At 35.8% G+C, this 19,515-nt stretch overlaps 1 protein-coding gene across 1 annotated transcript; it reads left to right on the forward strand.

Annotated features, from left to right (window-relative positions):
• Window positions 1-6,937: 6,937 nt before the first annotated feature.
• On the forward strand, window positions 6,938-11,613 carry LOC107019968. The gene is made up of 3 exons (XM_015220316.1): window positions 6,938-8,167; window positions 8,572-8,573; window positions 11,386-11,613. Exons 1-3 carry the CDS (start codon window positions 7,066-7,068, stop codon window positions 11,611-11,613), a joined length of 1,332 nt encoding a protein of 443 aa, XP_015075802.1. The 5' UTR covers window positions 6,938-7,065.
• The last annotated feature ends 7,902 nt before the right edge of the window (window positions 11,614-19,515 follow it).

Here is a 19,515-nt window from a genome sequence, read left to right on the forward strand (position 1 = left end):
CTCAACGTAATTGGGGGCCTAAAGCAAAATTTCTATTGGCAATCTAAAATATAAATATACTTTATTTACGTATTTAATTAAAAAAATTATACTATAAAGATGAAAATTATTAATACTTAATATTCTTTTTTCGGTTACTAGTTTTAAGTAAGATTTTATCAAACTCAACATTGAAAAATTTTTAAGTGATACAATTATTATATGTATTGTTAACACAATGATACAAGTAATAAATTGATAAATATGAAATAAAGATAAAAGTTAGAACCACAGAATTTGACTCAAAAAGTTGATGACTTGGTATAACCTCATTTAATATGCTTAGAGCAATGTTTGAAACTAAAATTTGAAAAAAATAATTATAATTCACGTTGTAACACTTTTCAGTGTTAATTTTCATTTTTTAACAAAGTACAAAAGATGTCAAAGTGGATAAAATAATTTATTTTTAAATAAATTATATTTTTTATCATAAATAACTAATTTAAATATAAAAATTTTATCACATAATTTATTCTTGACAAAAATGTAAGGCCCTCAAAATTGGAAGGCCTAAGGCGAAGGCCTTATTATTAAATGCATAGAGCCGCCTCTGGCCGGATTGGCTGGGATTTTCTGAGTTTGCATGTTGCAGCTGCAATTTGGCTATGGGAAGAAGAAGAAAACAGGGTCGGGTCGATTTTGGTATTGTTGTATGTATCGTGTTTTGTTGGATGGGCTGGTATTGGGTTATGTATGAAAAAAATGGGTTGGGCGAATTGGAAAACAAAAGGAGACTGCTGATAAAAGGGAAATGGGCTGGAAAAAGTCGGTCCACCTTTGGGTCTTGGAATTGTTGCTTGAATTGGTGGGCTCCTGATAGAGTTGTAATGGGCTATGAATTAAACTGAAATTAGGCCCAAATTAAGGTTGATAATTAGTTAAGAAGGGGAGTGAAAAGATTGACAATTGAATTTAAGAAAAACAATTTACAAAAATGACTATATTTATAGAATTATTGAAGTTCAATACCTATAAATATGATATTTACTAGAAATGACTATATTTTATGTCAATTTCTAGCTACATGTTTGTATTAAATTTTATTTTATTTTTTTCTCGTTGTATTTTTGCATATGTTTTTTATTTTTTATTTTTTATTTTTTATTATTTATACACTAATACAGTTGTAATTACAATAACTAAATAAGAAAAATGTATTACTTGTACAATTAGCATATGAATACTTTGAATTCAAATTGGTGTTTCTATTTATAAAACTTAAAGTATTAATATATCAAGGATACAAGTATTTATAAAAATTTAATTTATTAATACATCAAACAAGGTAAAGTAGTACAATTTTAGCATATGAATATAACAATTTGAAATATGGATACACTATTGTTAACCAAAAAAAACGAATACACCAATATACTATAATATGAATTAACTGTTGTTAAACAAGAAAATGGAAAAACAATAGAGTGTGTATGTATCAAAGTGTGTAAGTATTCGACTATATCGAAAAATTAAAAAAATCAACAAAACGTCGATCTATTTTTTGTAAAGTTTTCTATAATACAGGCTTGAGGTTAACTTAGGTATTTATTTATAAAAATATAGTATTGATGTACCCAATTATACTTGTATTGCCTAATCAAATTGAATAAATTACTTATGTATCCAAATATATTTGTATTCACAAATCACCATTTTATTAATATTACAATATAATTATCTATGTATATAAACATTATTAAATATAAACATTTGATATTTGATTGAACCACAAATATAAGTATAAATATAAGTATAATGAATTGAACCACAAAAATACTCCTACAATCATACAAAAGAATCTTGGAATTGGGGGGTAAATACAAAAAAATCTGTAATATAAGGATATTGATGAAAGAGAAGGTATGAATACATAATTAATTATGAGTTTAATAATAATTTTCCTATTTATTATTTGTTTATATTAAACATATAAAAATTGATTATTGATAAACCATTAAATTTGCTATTTATTGTATAGTTATAGTCATATAACATAAAAAAATTAAACTATAGCTATATTATTTAAATATATATTGAAGTATGCCATATTATGTAGTTTTTCCATTTAAGAAACTAACCAAATTAAGATGATTTGGAAATTCGATTTAATGTTTGGATAATCCGAATTAATATGTTTAACTAACGAGCTTCTAAATCTTAACAAAATAAAATAATCAATTTACATATAAACCAAATGACTTAGAATTATAACTATAATTTAAACTAAACTAATTTAATAGAACATTCCATTAAAATAAAATATTTTTTTTGGATAATTTTTGAATATTTATAAATTATATAAAACACATAATAATTTTAAAAAATTATAAAAATGATACAACTATTTAAAGTATCTTGATAACTATATTATTATTATTATTATTATTATTTATAAAACTAATTATTTTAAATTGTTTGAAATTGAAGAAGCTCGATGATTAATATACGCTTTGGAGGTCCAAAGTTGGGTTTCAACTGATGCCCCTCATTTGACTTGGAAAATGAAATTGACGAATCCAATTTCGGCAAACCACATTTTCATCTTTAGGAAAAGGATTTTGGCACAGACTTGAGAAATTATAGTCAAACCCAGAAAATGGAATTCCTTTATATCTCAGGCTATATGAGAATTCAGGTCACTTGTAGTTTGATACGCTTGATTTGATGCACAATTATGAAAGAATTCGAAAGCTATTCTGATATCGAAGTATAAAGAGACCGAAATGCTCAAAAATAAGATTTTAGAGAGGATGTTAAATACAACCGAATTTTTAACATTGAGCCCGCCTACATATCTTTCGACTTAGAGAATTAGGGTGCTTGTAATTCGACTCGGTTGGTTGAACATGAAATCTAGTATGTATGATAACATTTGGGTTTGGAAGAGTGACAATATATCGAGTATGAAAAAGAGGCTTGCAACCTCTTAGTCATGAATGTGATGCACTTCATACCCATAATTAAGAACTCACACGGACATAATTTTCAAAACTCTTGGTGCAATGTCACTCGGATTGGAAAATTGCCTCCGGTGAGAGTTGAATTTTTCTTGATGTGAAACCGAAATCGAAACCGATAAACTGAGAGAAAAACCCACATGCCTTTGGATATGGATTGCAATAGAAGTCTCTCATCAACTCGCGTCGAAGAGTTTGATATTCCTCTTTAGACTATGTCTCAGTTCGTTGCTAAGAAAAAATTTCACGTTGTGTTGCATCCTATTTTGATGAAGTCCACTTCTTGTGTTGCAAACTCTGGAGAAAATTGTTAGTAGAAAATGTAATATAAATACAAATATGATTTGAGCAAACCTGGTTTAACATGTTATATTGAAGGAGATGGCAATCCAGTTTCAAGTGTATTTCTCTTGAAGGAAGTGGTGATCCAAAATGATGTGTCAATTTGGACGAGGCGATGATTCAATAACATAATGTGTCACTTTTTAGGGAGGTGACTTCCCAATATGATATAACCTTGTATTTAAAGTAGACAATGTCCGAATGTAATAATAATGTGTCTCTTTGAGGGAAGTGGCTGTTCAATATAATATAACGTGTCACGTTGAAGGAAGTGATACTCCAATGATATAATATGTCAAGTTGAAGGAAGTGAATCTCCAATAGTATAATATGTCACGTTGAAGGAAGTGACGCTCCAATATTATAATATGTCATGTTGAAGGAAGTGACGCTTCAATAATATAATATGTCACGTTGAAGGAAGTGACGCTCCAATAATATAACATATCACGTTGAAGAAAGTGATGCTCCAATAATACAACATGTCACGTTGAAGGAAGTGACACTCCAATAATAATTTAACGTGTCACGTTGAAAGAAGTGACGCTCCAATAATAATTTAACGTGTCATGTTGAAGGAAGTGACACTCCAATAATTTAACGTGTCACATTGAAGGAAGTGAATCTCCAATAATATATTAATCTAATGACCCGAAAGGTCATTCTTGATAATTTTAATCATTTATCTATAGTTAATTAATTTACAGATAATTTATTTACTATAAAAAATNTCTCATGTGCTTTCACTTGATTCTGTGGAGTTGGGTCCAGACTTGACATTTGAGGAGGAGCCTATAGCTATTTTGGATAGGCAGGTTCGAAAGCTTAGGACCAAGGAGATTGCTTCAGTGAAGGTGCAATGGAAGCACCGATCAGTGGGAGAGGCAACTTGGGAGACTGAGTCTGACATGCGTGCCAGATATCCTCAGCTTTTTGAAGCTTCAGGTACTTTCTTTCACTTTGTGTTCGAGGACGAACATGATTTTTAGTGGTGGATAATCTAATGACCCGAAAGGTCATTCTTGATAATTTTAATCATTTATCTATAGTTAATTAATTTACGGATAATTTATTTACTATAAAAAAAAATAAGGGACAAAATCTGAAATGTTAAAATAGGTGGTAGAAATTATCACTTTTAATATATATAATTAATTTAGGAAAAAAAAATGTGGAACAAAACTAACCTAAACGTGTGACGAAAAACAAAGAAGAGGAGAAAGTCTGAAAAACACTCGCAGCGCCGTCGAACAAGTGCACTTGATTCAGGTAATAATTTTAAACTTTACATTGAGGATGCTGAATATGTCTTGTAATTAATGTACAATTATAATTTTTATGTTAACTTTAATATGTGCTTTGGAATGTGAAACATGGCAAAATGGATATGGAATAAAGAAATAATAATTGGAAGTTTGTATATTGGTATGAAGTAATTTTGAAATTGAGAAAGAGGGTCATGCCAATCATGTGATAATTATTGGGGATATAATTGAATCACGATGATTGAAAAATAATAGATAGGAATATAGGGTATCAATTTGAGGTTTTATAATATATTTTTTTGTCCTCGTGATTTTCTCTCTAACTTAAGGCTTCACTGTTTCTTAGAATTTTCTTATTATTATCATATTAAGATTCAAGTGTGAAATATTGAGATAGGTAATTAAATATTAGATATATTATATTATATAGATATCGTTAAAGTTATGATATTTGGAGAAATTGAAATTTAACCGTAAGCTTGAAATTTGGAAAACATGAGAGTTCACATGTTAATTGGCATCAAGAATTACAAACTTGATTATAAATTTGGGTGAATTTTTATGTCAAGGTTAAACACATAATAATGTGGGTGTTGTTAGTTCCAAACCTTATTGTGAATATAAATATTTGAATAGATTGCATCGATTTGGAAGCTCAACTTAAAGGGAAGGCTCAAGTCCCGTAGTGATTATTCGAGTGGCTAAGGCAAGTGGATTTCTAAACTCTTGTTAAGCGTATGAAATTCGTGTATTTTCTTGTGTGGTGTTGAGAATGATTTGGAGACTTGTTGCTTATTTGTTAGTGTTGTATTCCTTGCTGTAAATTGTGCTTTGTTATCAAAATGGTTATCTCCTCATTTTCATTTGAGTATGTCATTTGCATTGTATCTGAGACATGGTTGTGATAAGAGTTAAGTGATAAGAGGATGTACTATTTCGAGGGTCGTATCGCGCGCCGCGATGGATATTATATTTCGAGGGACGTATCGCGCGCCGCGATGGTTACTATTATCGAGGGTCGTGTCGTGCGCCGCGACAGATGCATGGACAGATATGTCCCCCATGGGTCCCGGACTGAGAGACAGCGGGTGTGTATCGTTAAGAAAGACATGCATCACGATATTTGACATTGCATCTCATGGCATTGCACATTTTTATTATTGATGAACTTGAACATGTGTTTTGCTGATCTTGTGATTGTTTCTCTGTGAAGCTTGTGACTGTTGAATATTGAGTTGTTATTGAGAATGTGTAAACTGATAGAGTGTGGTTATTGAGTGGTGTGTTTGGTAAACTGTTAGGCTGTAGCGTGGAGGTTTAGATAGGGCGTAAGGAGTACCCGTATTTTGTTCACTTAACTTGTGTTTAGAGGTTTGCTTGCTGGGTACCGCGTGGTTTGGTACTCACCCCTTGCTTCTACAAATTTTTGTAGGTTACGAGCCCGGATTTTTGTGATACCTTCCATTCTCTTCGTTTCCGAGGCATCTTGTGGAGGATTGTGAGGTAGCTGCTTGTCATCTCAGCGAACTTTCTTACTCCAGTTTATGACTTTGTTTTTACTTGAAAGACAACTTCATTTTAGACTTCTATTTTATTTCAATTCTAATATTTACATTAGAGGCTTGTGCACGTGACAACCTGGTTTTGGGGATTGAATTAATATGACTTGGTTTTATAATAGAAATTGTTGTTGGATTGTCATTTACTTCCGCACTTTGTTAGATATTGGGTTTTAGGCTGACTTGTCTTGGTGGGATAAGACGAGTGCCATCACACCCATTTTTGGGTCGTGACAAAATGGTATCAGAGCCCCAGGTTCATAGGTCTCACGTGTATACAAGCCGAGTCTACGTAGAGTCTCAAGGATCAGTACGGAGACGTCTGTACTCATCTCTGAGAGGCTATAAAGATTACTAGGAAACTTCCTTTTGTTCATTCTTTCTCATCGTGCGTAGTTACCTTCGTTAGTACTGAGTTGTTGTATACTCTTTTGACAGATGACGAGGACTAGAACTAATGTTACTGGTGGTAGAGGGGAGGCACTTCCCGAGGCAGTTGTTGAGGCCCCAGCTAGGGGTAGGGGTAGATCTCGAGCTAGAGGTCGTGCTAGTAGTGCGACAGTAGCCAGAGGTCGTGGACGTGGAGCAGCACCAGTGAGAGGTCGTGCTAGAGAGGTCTCTACAGAACCACAGATTGATGGCAGAGAGGACCAGATTCCTCCAGATCCTGTAGTCACACCCTTGCTTCAGGATACACTATTGATGGTGTTAAGTGTGCTAGAGGGCTTTTCTCAGGGTGGTGGTGCGACTACCACACCGCATGACTCTCGTACTAGAGAGGGGGCTCAGACCCAAGAGCAGCAACAAGCTCCAGTTGTTCAGGATGCGGTGGGGCAACTACCAGTAGATCCCGCGGTTCAGAATGATGTTGCACCAGCAGTTGGGGGTCAAGTTGCATCGATGGTTGTTCTGACAGAGGATGAGCAGCGTAGGTATGAGAGATTTCGAAAGATGGACCCACCTCAGTTTCAGGGTGGGAAGAGCGAGGACGCTCATGAGTTTCTAACTACCTGCCGAGAGTTACTAGAGGTGGTTGGATTAGCTGAGTCACATGGGGTTCGATATGCTACACTCCAGCTTCGTGGACCAGCGAGAGACTGGTGGAGGACTTATTCGGGATGTTTGCCAGTTGGATCTCCTCCAGTGACTTGGGAGCAGTTTGCTAGCGCATTCCAAGATCGTTTTATCCCATGGAGCGTGAGAGAGGAGAGTCGCTTGAGGTTTGAGAGTCTGAGACAGGATGGTTTATCGGTTACAGAGTATGAGGCGCGTTTTTGCCAGTTGTCTAGGCATGCGTTGGCCATTATTCCAAATGAGACAGAGAGGATCCGCAGATTCGTGAGGGGATTGACTTTCTCTATCAGGTCAGCTGTGTTTCGGACATCTAGGGAGGGGACTTCTTTCCAGTCCATTGTGAGCGCCGCCAAAGAGGCGGAATTGATGGAGAGAGAGGAGTTTGGGGACCCTAAAAGGGCCCGTATATCAGGCCAGTTTCATGGTGCCTCATCTGGAGGTAGGGGATCACAGAGAGTGAGTGGTTCTTTTCAGCAGCGGGGACCTATTCATGCATCTATGCCGACATTTGAGGGTGGCCAGACATCTAGGGGTTCTTATAGCCCGGTTCAGAGCTCGTACAGTTCACAGCAGCGACCTACAGGGCGAGGAAATTATAGTGGGTTTTCAGGGTCCACACAACAGTTCCCAGGTCAGAGATTTTGTTTTACTTGTGGAGATCCCGATCATCTAATGCGGCAGTGTACTTCACAAAGGGGTCGTGGTGGGCCTCGACCTGATTCTTCATTCCAGACTAGACCACCAGCACCACAGGGTAGAGGTCGTGGCAGAGTTCAGTCAGGTAGAGGTGATAGAGTTTCTAGTAGTGGTGTTGCAGCTCAGCAGAGTGGGGGTAGAGGTACCACCCAGGATGGAGGTGGACGAGGAGGCCACTGCTATGCTTTCCCGGGGAGACCTGAGGCGGAGACCTCTGATGCTGTTATTACAGGTATCATCCCAGTATGCCATCGACCTGCGTCTGTGTTGTTTGATCCAGGTTCTACATTCTCTTATGTGGCTACGTATTTTGCTGCTAAATTTGATATGATATGTGATAGCATGACTGTACCTATTCGTGTTTCTACACCCGTGGGTAAGCCCTTAGTGGTGGATCGAGTGTATCGATCCTGTCTTGTTTCTTTGGCTGGGTATGACACTTGGGTAGACTTAATCATTCTGGGGATGGTGGACTTTGATGTTATCTTGGGTATGGATTGGCTTTCTCCTTATCATGCTGTCCTTGATTGTAATGCCAAGACTGTGACTTTAGCAATGCCTGGTGTTCCGAGGGTTGAGTGGAAGAGTGTTAGTGGTTCTTATCCTAGAAAGGTCATCTCTTTTATCCGTGCTCAGAGGTTGGTGGAGAGGGGGTGTTTGTCTTACTTAGCTTTTATTCGGGATACTAGTGTTGAACCACCTCCCATGGAATCTGTTCCCGTGGTTCAGGAGTTTCTCGATGTATTTCCTTCTGATCTTCCAGGTGTTCCTCCCGATAGGGATATCGATTTTGCTATTGATTTGGAGCCGGGCACTAAGCCTATTTCTATCCCTCCATACCGTATGGCTCCAGCAGAGTTGAAAGAATTGAAGGATCAGTTGCAGGATTTATTGAGTAAGGGTTTTATTCGCCCTAGTGTATCACCTTGGGGTGCCCCTGTATTGTTTGTGAAGAAGAAGGATGGGACTATGAGAATGTGTATTGATTACAGACAGTTGAACAAGGTAACAGTGAAGAATAAGTATCCTCTTCCGCGTATTGATGACTTATTTGATCAGTTACAGGGAGCATCATTGTTCTCTAAGATTGATTTGAGGTCTGGGTATCATCAGTTGAAGATTAGGGCATCAGATATCCCTAAGACAGCTTTTCGGACCCGGTATGGGCATTATGAGTTTCTAGTGATGTCCTTCGGATTGACTAATGCCCCTGCAGCATTCATGGAGTTGATGAATGGGGTGTTTCGACCATACCTTGATTCTTTTGTGATTGTTTTCATCGATGACATCTTGGTTTACTCTAAGACTGAGGAGGACCATGTCCGACACCTGAGGATTGTACTTCAGAGGTTGAGAGAAGAGAAGTTGTATGCCAAGTTCTCAAAGTGTGAGTTCTGGCTTACTTCTGTGACATTCTTGGGACACGTGGTGTCCAAGGAGGGTATTAGAGTAGATCCGGCCAAGATTGAGGCAGTTAGAGGCTGGACGCGACCTACTTCACCTACTGAGATTAGGAGTTTTGTGGGATTGGCAGGCTATTATCGACGATTTGTTCAGAGTTTCTCTACTATTGCAGCTCCATTGACTAGATTGACTCGACAGGATGTGGGTTTTCAGTGGTCTGATGAGTGTGAGGAGAGCTTTCAAAAGCTCAAGACTTTGTTGACTTCTGCTCCTGTGTTGACTCTACCTGAGGAAGGTGTAGACTTTACTGTGTATTGTGATGCTTCAGGAGTTGGTTTGGGTGGTGTGTTGATGCAGAAGGGGAAAGTGATTGCTTATGCTTCTAGGCAATTGAAGTCCCATGAGAAGAACTACCCTACTCATGATCTGGAGTTAGCGGCTGTGGTATTTGTACTGAAGTTATGGCGTCATTATTTGTGTGGAGTGCATTGTGAGATCTTCACTGATCATCGGAGTCTTCAGTATATCTTTAGCCAGAGGGATTTGAACTTGAGGCAACGGAGATGGCTTGAGTTGCTGAAGGACTATGATGTGACCATTTTGTATCATCCAGGAAAGGCCAATGTTGTGGCCGATGCTCTGAGTAGGAAGACTCCTAGCATGGGGAGTCTTGCAGCGCTTAGTATTGAGGAGAGACCATTGGCTAGAGATGTGCAGATATTAGCTAACAGTCTTGTCCGCTTGCAGATTTCAGAAGAGAGTGATGGGATGATTGCTTTTATTGAGGCTCGGTCTTCTTTAGTCGAGCAAATCCGTGCACACCAGTTTGATGATGAAAAATTATGTCTCATTCGAGACAAAGTATTGAGAGGGGAAGCTAAGGAGGCTGTCCTTGATTCTGATGGTGTCTTGCGGATCGGAGGCAGAATTTGTGTGCCCAGGACAGGCGATTTCATTAGATTGATTCTTGAGGAGGCCCATTGTACTCGGTATTCCATCCATCCGGGAGCGGCGAAGATGTATCATGATCTGAGTCAGCATTACTGGTGGTGTGGGATGAAGAGAGATATTTCAGACTTTGTTTCGAGGTGTTTGACTTGCCAGCAGGTCAAGTGTGAGCACCAGCGGCCCGGGGGTGTATCTCAGAGGATGCCTATTCCTACTTGGAAGTGGGAGCGGATTACTATGGACTTTGTTGTGGGTTTGCCTACCACAGTGGGTGGTTATGACTCTATTTGGGTTGTTGTTGATAGGCTGACCAAGTCTGCCCACTTCATTCCAGTTCGGGTGAAGTATACGGCAGAAAAGTTAGCCGAGCTATATATTAGTCAGATTGTGCGACTACTTGGAGTTCCTATTTCTATCATATCAGATCGAGGTTCACTATTTACTTCTCACTTCTGGAAGGCATTACAGCATGGTCTGGGTACTCAATTAGATATGAGTACAGCCTTTCACCCTCAGACTGATGGTCAGTCTGAGTGGACAATTCAGGTGTTGGAAGATATGCTCCGAGCGTGTGTGATCGATTTCGGAGATAGATGGGATCGACATTTACCCTTAGCGGAGTTTGCCTATAATAACAGTTATCACTCTAGTATCCAGATGGCCCCATTTGAGGCGTTGTATGGTAGACGGTGTAGATCTCCGATTGGTTGGTTTGATTCGGTGGAGATGGAATCTTTGGATACAGACTTGCTTCGAGACGCTATGGAGCAAGTCCGTATGATTCAGTACAGACTATTGACAGCCCAGAGTCGACAGAAGAGTTATGCAGACCGGAGAGTTAGAGCTTTAGTGTTTATGGAGGGTGATCATGTTTGGCTCCGAGTATCACCCATGAAGGGTGTGATGAGGTTCGGAAAGAAGGGCAAGCTAAGCCCTAGGTTCATTGGACCTTTTGAGATTTTGAGCCGAGTGGGAGAGGTGGCCTATAAGTTGGCCTTGCCACCTAGTTTGTCGGCAGTTCATCCTGTTTTTCATGTCTCTATGCTACGGAAGTATATTCCGGATGAATCTCATGTGCTTTCACTTGATTCTGTGGAGTTGGGTCCAGACTTGACATTTGAGGAGGAGCCTATAGCTATTTTGGATAGGCAGGTTCGAAAGCTTAGGACCAAGGAGATTGCTTCAGTGAAGGTGCAATGGAAGCACCGATCAGTGGGAGAGGCAACTTGGGAGACTGAGTCTGACATGCGTGCCAGATATCCTCAGCTTTTTGAAGCTTCAGGTACTTTCTTTCACTTTGTGTTCGAGGACGAACATGATTTTTAGTGGTGGATAATCTAATGACCCGAAAGGTCATTCTTGATAATTTTAATCATTTATCTATAGTTAATTAATTTACGGATAATTTATTTACTATAAAAAAAAATAAGGGACAAAATCTGAAATGTTAAAATAGGTGGTAGAAATTATCACTTTTAATATATATAATTAATTTAGGAAAAAAAAATGTGGAACAAAACTAACCTAAACGTGTGACGAAAAACAAAGAAGAGGAGAAAGTCTGAAAAACACTCGCAGCGCCGTCGAACAAGTGCACTTGATTCAGGTAATAATTTTAAACTTTACATTGAGGCTGCTGAATATGTCTTGTAATTAATGTACAATTATAACTTTTATGTTAACTTTAATATGTGCTTTGGAATGTGAAACATGGCAAAATGGATATGGAATAAAGAAATAATAATTGGAAGTTTGTATATTGGTATGAAGTAATTTTGAAATTGAGAAAGAGGGTCATGCCAATCATGTGATAATTATTGGGGATATAATTGAATCAAGATGATTGAAAAATAATAGATAGGAATATAGGGTATCAATTTGAGGTTTTATAATATATTTTTTTGTCCTCGTGATTTTCTCTCTAACTTAAGGCTTCACTGTTTCTTAGAATTTTCTTATTATTATCATATTAAGATTCAAGTGTGAAATATTGAGATAGGTAATTAAATATTAGATATATTATATTATATAGATATCGTTAAAGTTATGATATTTGGAGAAATTGAAATTTAACCGTAAGCTTGAAATTTGGAAAACATGAGAGTTCACATGTTAATTGGCATCAAGAATTACAAACTTGATTATAAATTTGGGTGAATTTTTATGTCAAGGTTAAACACATAATAATGTGGGTGTTGTTAGTTCCAAACCTTATTGTGAATATACATATTTGAATAGATTGCATCGATTTGGAAGCTCAACTTAAAGGGAAGGCTCAAGTCTCGTAGTGATTATTCGAGTGGCTAAGGCAAGTGGATTTCTAAACTCTTGTTAAGCGTATGAAATTCGTGTATTTTCTTGTGTGGTGTTGAGAATGATTTGGAGACTTGTTGCTTATTTGTTAGTGTTGTATTCCTTGCTGTAAATTGTGCTTTGTTATCAAAATGGTTATCTCCTCATTTTCATTTGAGTATGTCATTTGCATTGTATCTGAGACATGGTTGTGATAAGAGTTAAGTGATAAGAGGATGTACTATTTCGAGGGTCTTATCGCGCGCCGCGATGGATATTATATTTCGAGGGACGTATCGCGCGCCGCGATGGTTACTATTATCGAGGGTCGTGTCGTGCGCCGCGACAGATGCATGGACAGATATGTCCCCCATGGGTCCCGGACTGAGAGACAGCGGGTGTGTATCGTTAAGAAAGACATGCATCACGATATTTGACATTGCATCTTATGGCATTGCACATTTTTATTATTGATTAACTTGAACATGTGTTTTGCTGATCTTGTGATTGTTTCTCTGTGAAGCTTGTGACTGTTGAATATTGAGTTGTTATTGAGAATGTGTAAACTGATAGAGTGTGGTTATTGAGTGGTGTGTTTGGTAAACTGTTAGGCTGTAGCGTGGAGGTTTAGATAGGGTGTAAGGAGTACCCGTATTTTGTTCACTTAACTTGTGTTTAGAGGTTTGCTTGTTGGGTACCGCGTGGTTTGGTATTCACCCCTTGCTTCTACAAATTTTTGTAGGTTACGAGCCCGGATTTTTGTGATACCTTGCATTCTCTTCGTTTCCGAGGCATCTTGTGGAGGATTATGAGGTAGCTGCTTGTCATCTCAGCGAACCTTCTTACTCCAGTTTATGACTTTGTTTTTACTTGAAAGACAACTTCATGTTAGACTTCTATTTTATTTCAATTCTAATATTTACATTAGAGGCTTGTGCACGTGACAACCTGGTTTTGGGGGTTGGATTAATATAACTTGGTTTCATAATAGGAATTGTTGTTGGATTGTCATTTATTTCCGCACTTTGTTAGATATTTGGTTTTAGGCTGACTTGTCTTGGTGGGATAAGACGAGTGCCATCACACCCATTTCGGGTCGTGACAAAATGGTATCAGAGCCCCAGGTTCATAGGTCTCACGTGTATACAAGCCGAGTCTACGTAGAGTCTCAAGGATCAGTACAGAGACGTCTGTACTCATCTTTGAGAGGCTATAAAGATTACTAGGAAACTTCCTTTTGTACACTCTTTCTCTNGGCTGACTTGTCTTGGTGGGATAAGACGAGTGCCATCACACCCATTTTTGGGTCGTGACAATTAACGTTCCATATTGAAGGAAGTGACGCTCCATTATAATATCCTACGATAAATAACAAATCTCAGAATAGGGATAACATGGTAGCTTGATTAGATTCCGCTAGTTTGCGAAGTTGATAACGTTTCGGGTTGTAATTAAAACTTTGTCGTCCCTGTGATCATAGAAAATTTGTTAGATAAGAACAGAAAAATTGATAAAATGTCAAGACTTTTGAAATTCGTCATAACGATCTGGTAGCCTTAGAGAACACGGGAATCTACAAGAACGATTTGAGAACTTTAGACGTTGAAAAAGGCACTAATGGCCGATTAGGGATATCACATAAAAAAGTCCCTCTTTTTAGTCTGGAATCTCTTATTAAAGAGAGAATTTCTTGAAAAAAAGTATCTGAAACTTGAAATTGAAAGGAGTTTTTGAGAACTTTGAACTATTTCGAAAAGTTGCCCCTGTTTTCAGTCCAAGATTACTTAGCTGAAATAATTTGCCAGAAATGAAGAATGACTGATTCAAAAACATGCCCAGTTTTCTGTGAAGTGTATAGTTTGAAACAGTAGGATAACTGAATTCTTATATAGGATTGCCTACGTATCTTCTTGGAACAAGAAATCAGGTCTGACGTAGTTCGAACCTAAAACTTAACGGAATTTAAAGAGAAGAAAAAATTTTCAAAGAAAAGACAAGAGACTAGAAATAACAGAGGGCAAAACTCGTCAACGTAAAAATAAAGGATGAGAGTGAGCTTGTTCGACTGGATCCTTAGTGTCAAGAATCCTTTATAATGAGATTTGAAAAAAATTGGCTCCAGCAATTTTTCTGGTGAATATTTGATTTGATTATTCAAAGCTTCAGAAGATCTTTTTAATTTTGACTTCAGTTCTGGTAATGATACCTACAAAAACTCAGTCGTGAGTTAGTAAGAAAATAAAATTATCAAAATAAATGATATAACAAAATATAAGTTAAGGATGAAATTTTTTAACTTATATTGGCCTGGATAAGGTCTTATGGTCTTCGCCATTATGATAAGTTATTCCATCTGTAAAATTGAGAATGTGTAAGTCACAATAAAGTAAGAAAAATTTTAGTGAATGAGTAAAAGTAGAAATCATCTGAGTTATGATGAGGCCGTTGTTGGTATAACGATGCCCAAGTAACTTTGTAGTTCTTGCATCCAAATAAAATTTATTAGTTTTGAAAAATGAATTCATGTTGGTTTTGCCTTGCCATCCTGATGCTCCTTTTCCTTCTAGATTACAAGCTTGTTTGATCTCGAAATGTTGCTTGATGAAATTTTTGAAGGCCCTTCTCATAAAATTCTGCCCCGGTTTAAAACATAATAAAACTTTTGAACTTTTGTAGTTTCTAGTTGAATTTTTGAGTAAATCTCAAAAATAATGCCCCATTGCAACTTTGAAGTGGTCATTGATTCTGGCTTGTCGGAAAAATCCTTTTCTAATGAATTTTGAGATCCTCTCAAAATTCTGCCCCAATTTTCATTGTAAAGAGAAGTGAAAAACTTACGGAAAATGTGCACAACTCTTCATATCTCACACTTTGGCTACTACCGAACCCACAAAGACCTCTCAGAGAATTCTCTAAGATTTTCATTTTCCTACTCATCATTTCAGCGTCAATCGACTTTGCATCACTTTCAGTTTCAACATAGTTATTTACATCTTGGTGGTGAAACTCCTGACCCTTAGTAACAGGTGGAGTAGTGACATAAGTGTACACAGGCGTTGCATAATGTGTTACCGTTGGAGCTTTTGGAGGTGCAAATGTGTACATAAGAGGAGTATCCTGAGTTGAATGAGTGAGTGAAACACTTTGAGTTTGCTGAAGGGTAGTGAAATGATCTCCTTGATTGAACTCACAGGAAGTTGGAAATGAAGGTGGCATGGGTCCTTTTTGGCGAGCATCAGGTGGTAGATTCTGAAAAACAGCTTGGTAATGAGTTACCAAGAGATTCTATTCACCAATTTGTCGCTCTAGACGAGCAATGATTTCCATAGATGATTCTGTTGCTACCAAGGAACTAGGATTAGCCGCAATAGATGAAATGGAGATCATTTCGGACGAAGCAAATGTGTTGACAGTGGAATTCATTTTTGAAAGAGTTCTTTTAGTAGTCTAAGTAAGAAATGAAGAGTCTGTAAAAATTTTCTTGACCTTAGGCCGTGTAAAATATGGATGTTATGCAACGAGTACTTTGGTGAAGCGAACAAGTTTGATTACCAACACAAATCAGTCTCTCCTTCCAAAACTACTCAAAAAATAGGAGAGTTGTTTATTAGTAATAATAATCAACCAAAGCAACATATAATTCAAATGACATTTGTTTTACTTAAAACAAAGAAGTTCAAAATTCGAGGAGGGACAGACTCTAGAAAGTGATCAAATGGAGAAACCAATTTTGATCATTTCGTGAACTAAACTTTAATGATAGAAAGAGATTTGAACAAAGCGAACTATATGATTTAAGTAAAGATTCAAATATTGACCTTTGGAAGGTTCAATTGAAAAGCCCTTTTGAGAATAAAGACATTTCAAAATTGACATGAGACTGGCCGAAGATTTAGTAACGCCGGCTAGGTAGGTGTGAAAAATAATTTTCAAGAATGACGAGATCTACGTGAATTTGAATGATGACCTGATAAAATTTTTTAAAGCTCTATTGAACCAAAAACATGAGTGATTTTGGACGTATTTCGAGAATGAAGCTCACGAGTATTTTGGAAGGCTTCGAAATTGATTTTATATGCTAAATGACATTCTAAGACTTTGGAATGGAATAATGGACCAATTATGTTTAAAGAAAAACATATGTATATAAACACATAGGTCAAACAAGCACAAACGAAATAAAAATTTTAAACTTTAACACACAAATAATATATAACGCATCCTAACATACATGTGACCTTTTGAGCCAAAGGTAGGCCTAACGTTTGAAGGATGTGTATATCATTTGTGAAACATTTCATTGTCCCAAAATCCAAATATATACAAGCTTCGTGAATAAATTGAATGAGGATATCAACCCTAAGAGATAATGGCTTGCAAAACAACTATACATACTTCAAATTTAAATACATAAGTATGATAGTCTGTTTAGGTCGTGGGCCATTTTGGACTCAATGTGATCTCTATAATGGGCTCAATACGCCTTGGGTGTTGGGTCATCTTAGTTCAACGCGCTTAAAGGGATTTGATTTCGCTCTACGCTAGTTGACGAGGAGTGGGTATACTAGACACAAGGTTACCGAGTGGACAACTTGAGTGAGAAGGCTACGCGGTCACACGAAAAATGATCCAGACACCCCGCGCATATGCCAACTCTCCTAACTTTTTGGGGTTTTGAAAGAAATTTGCGGATGCACAAAACACACCTCGCGTGTACGTGTGATTGTGTGAATTTTTCAGAATTGGGGAAAGTATGAACAGAATGACAGTTTATAAAACAGTAAAAAATACACAGTTTATGAGAACAGTAATAAATTAACAATTTATATTACATAAACATGAAATATAAAACATTAAACATGTAAAATATGCAAACAAATAAGCATATGTTTGAAAAACTTAATAATTAACCTAAGTTTGTTATGGTTAGAACCTATTAATCCCCAATAGATTCGCCATTTCTGTTACGCCGTAATTTTATTATTTTTAGAACAATCATTTTTTGAAATGTCCTAAGTATAAAACAATTTGAAAATACTTAGAAAAGAGTCACCACTTAATTTTTTAAAGAAATCAAGAAAACTTGATTTAAAAAGATTTTAACAGATTAAATTTTTATAAATTTAGAGAAAATAGGTAAGAGGTTCTTATTTACGCTTCAAGAAGATTTTTAAGGCATTTGAAGTGTCCCCTAACATGCGGTTATCCTATGACCTAGGTTAAATATTTTGTGACTATTTTTTAGGAAATCGATTTGATATAAACATAATAATATTAATTTAAAATATTTGATTAACTTTAGAAAATAGTTAAAAGAACAAGTTTTTAATTTTTAATTTTCAAGAAAATTTGTACTTAGTTGTTGAATTGAAATGCAAGTGACTAGAATTTTAAAAAAAACTAAAAGTTATTAGAATTTGCTTGACTCATTTGTAAAATAATAATTTAAATTAAATTGGTTAATTTGAGCATGATAACTATTTTAAATTAATTGAAAAATAAATAAAAGGTTTGGTTAAATATATTGAATAAAAATGTAAGAGTTGATAAAAGTGAATTATATCAAAATAAACGAATATAAAGAATATATGTTCGTCTTTTGGGAGTTTAATTAAGTTGTTTAATAATTCCAAAGTTAGAGTTAATAAAGAATCAAGCAATAAATAATGGAAAAACTACATAATATGACAAACCTCAATATACATTTAAATAATATAGCTACAGTTTAATTTTTTTATGTTATATAACTACAACTATACGATAAATAGCAAATTTAATTGTATATCAATAATCATTTTTTTTTATATTTAATATAAATAAGTAATAAATAGGAAAATTATTATTATACGCATATATTAGTTATGTATTCATACCTTCTCTTTCATCAATATCCTTATATTACAGATTTTTTTGTATTTCCCCACCAATTCCTTCCAATTCAAGATCCTTTTGTATGATTGTAGGAGTGATTTTTGTGGTTCAATTCATTATACTTATATTTATACTTATATTTGTGGTTCAATCAAATGTCAAATATTTATATTTAATAATACTTGTATACATAAATAATTGTATTGTAATATTAATCAAATGGTGATTTATGAATACAAATATATTTGGATACATAAGTAATTTATCCAATTTGATTAGGCAATACAAGTGTAGTTGGATACATCAATACTATATTTTTATAAATAAATATCTAAGTTAACTTCAAGCCTCAAGTATTATAGAAAACTTTACAAAAAATAGATCGACGTTTTGTTGATTTTTTTAATTTTTTGATATAGTCGAATACTTACACACTTTGATACAAACACACTCTATTATTTTTCCATTTTCTTGTTTAACAACAGTGAATTCATATTATAGTATATTGGTGTATTCATTTTTTTGGTTAACAATAGTGTATCCATATTTCAAATTATTGTATTCACATTCTAAAATTGTATTACTTTACCTTGTTTGATGTATTAATACATTAAAATTTTATAAATACTTGTATCCTTGATCATTAATGTCACGACCCAAAACGTGTCGCGACTGGCACCCACACTTATCCTACTATGTGAGCGAACCAACCAATCTAAACCCCAACATTTTAACCATAATGAACAAAATACGATGCGGAAGACTTAAAACTCATTAACGAAATAAATTAAATAACTTCTAAAATTTATCAATTCTATTTATTCCCAAAACCTGGAAGTCATCATCACAAGAACATCTATCCTCAAATTACTAATCTAAGAGTATCTAAGAAGCTAAAATAAGTAAAAAGCTAGTCCATGCCGGAATCTCAAGGCATCAAGACATGAAGAGGAAGATCCAGTCCAAGCTAGAAGCAATAGCTCACCCTGAAATCTGGCTTGATGAAGACTGGCTAGAGTTGCGGTTGAGTTGAAGACGATGGCACGTTTGCTGCACTCCACAAAT

Source organism: Solanum pennellii, chromosome 5, assembly GCF_001406875.1.
Source record: "Solanum pennellii chromosome 5, SPENNV200".
NCBI lineage: Eukaryota > Viridiplantae > Streptophyta > Magnoliopsida > Solanales > Solanaceae > Solanum > Solanum pennellii.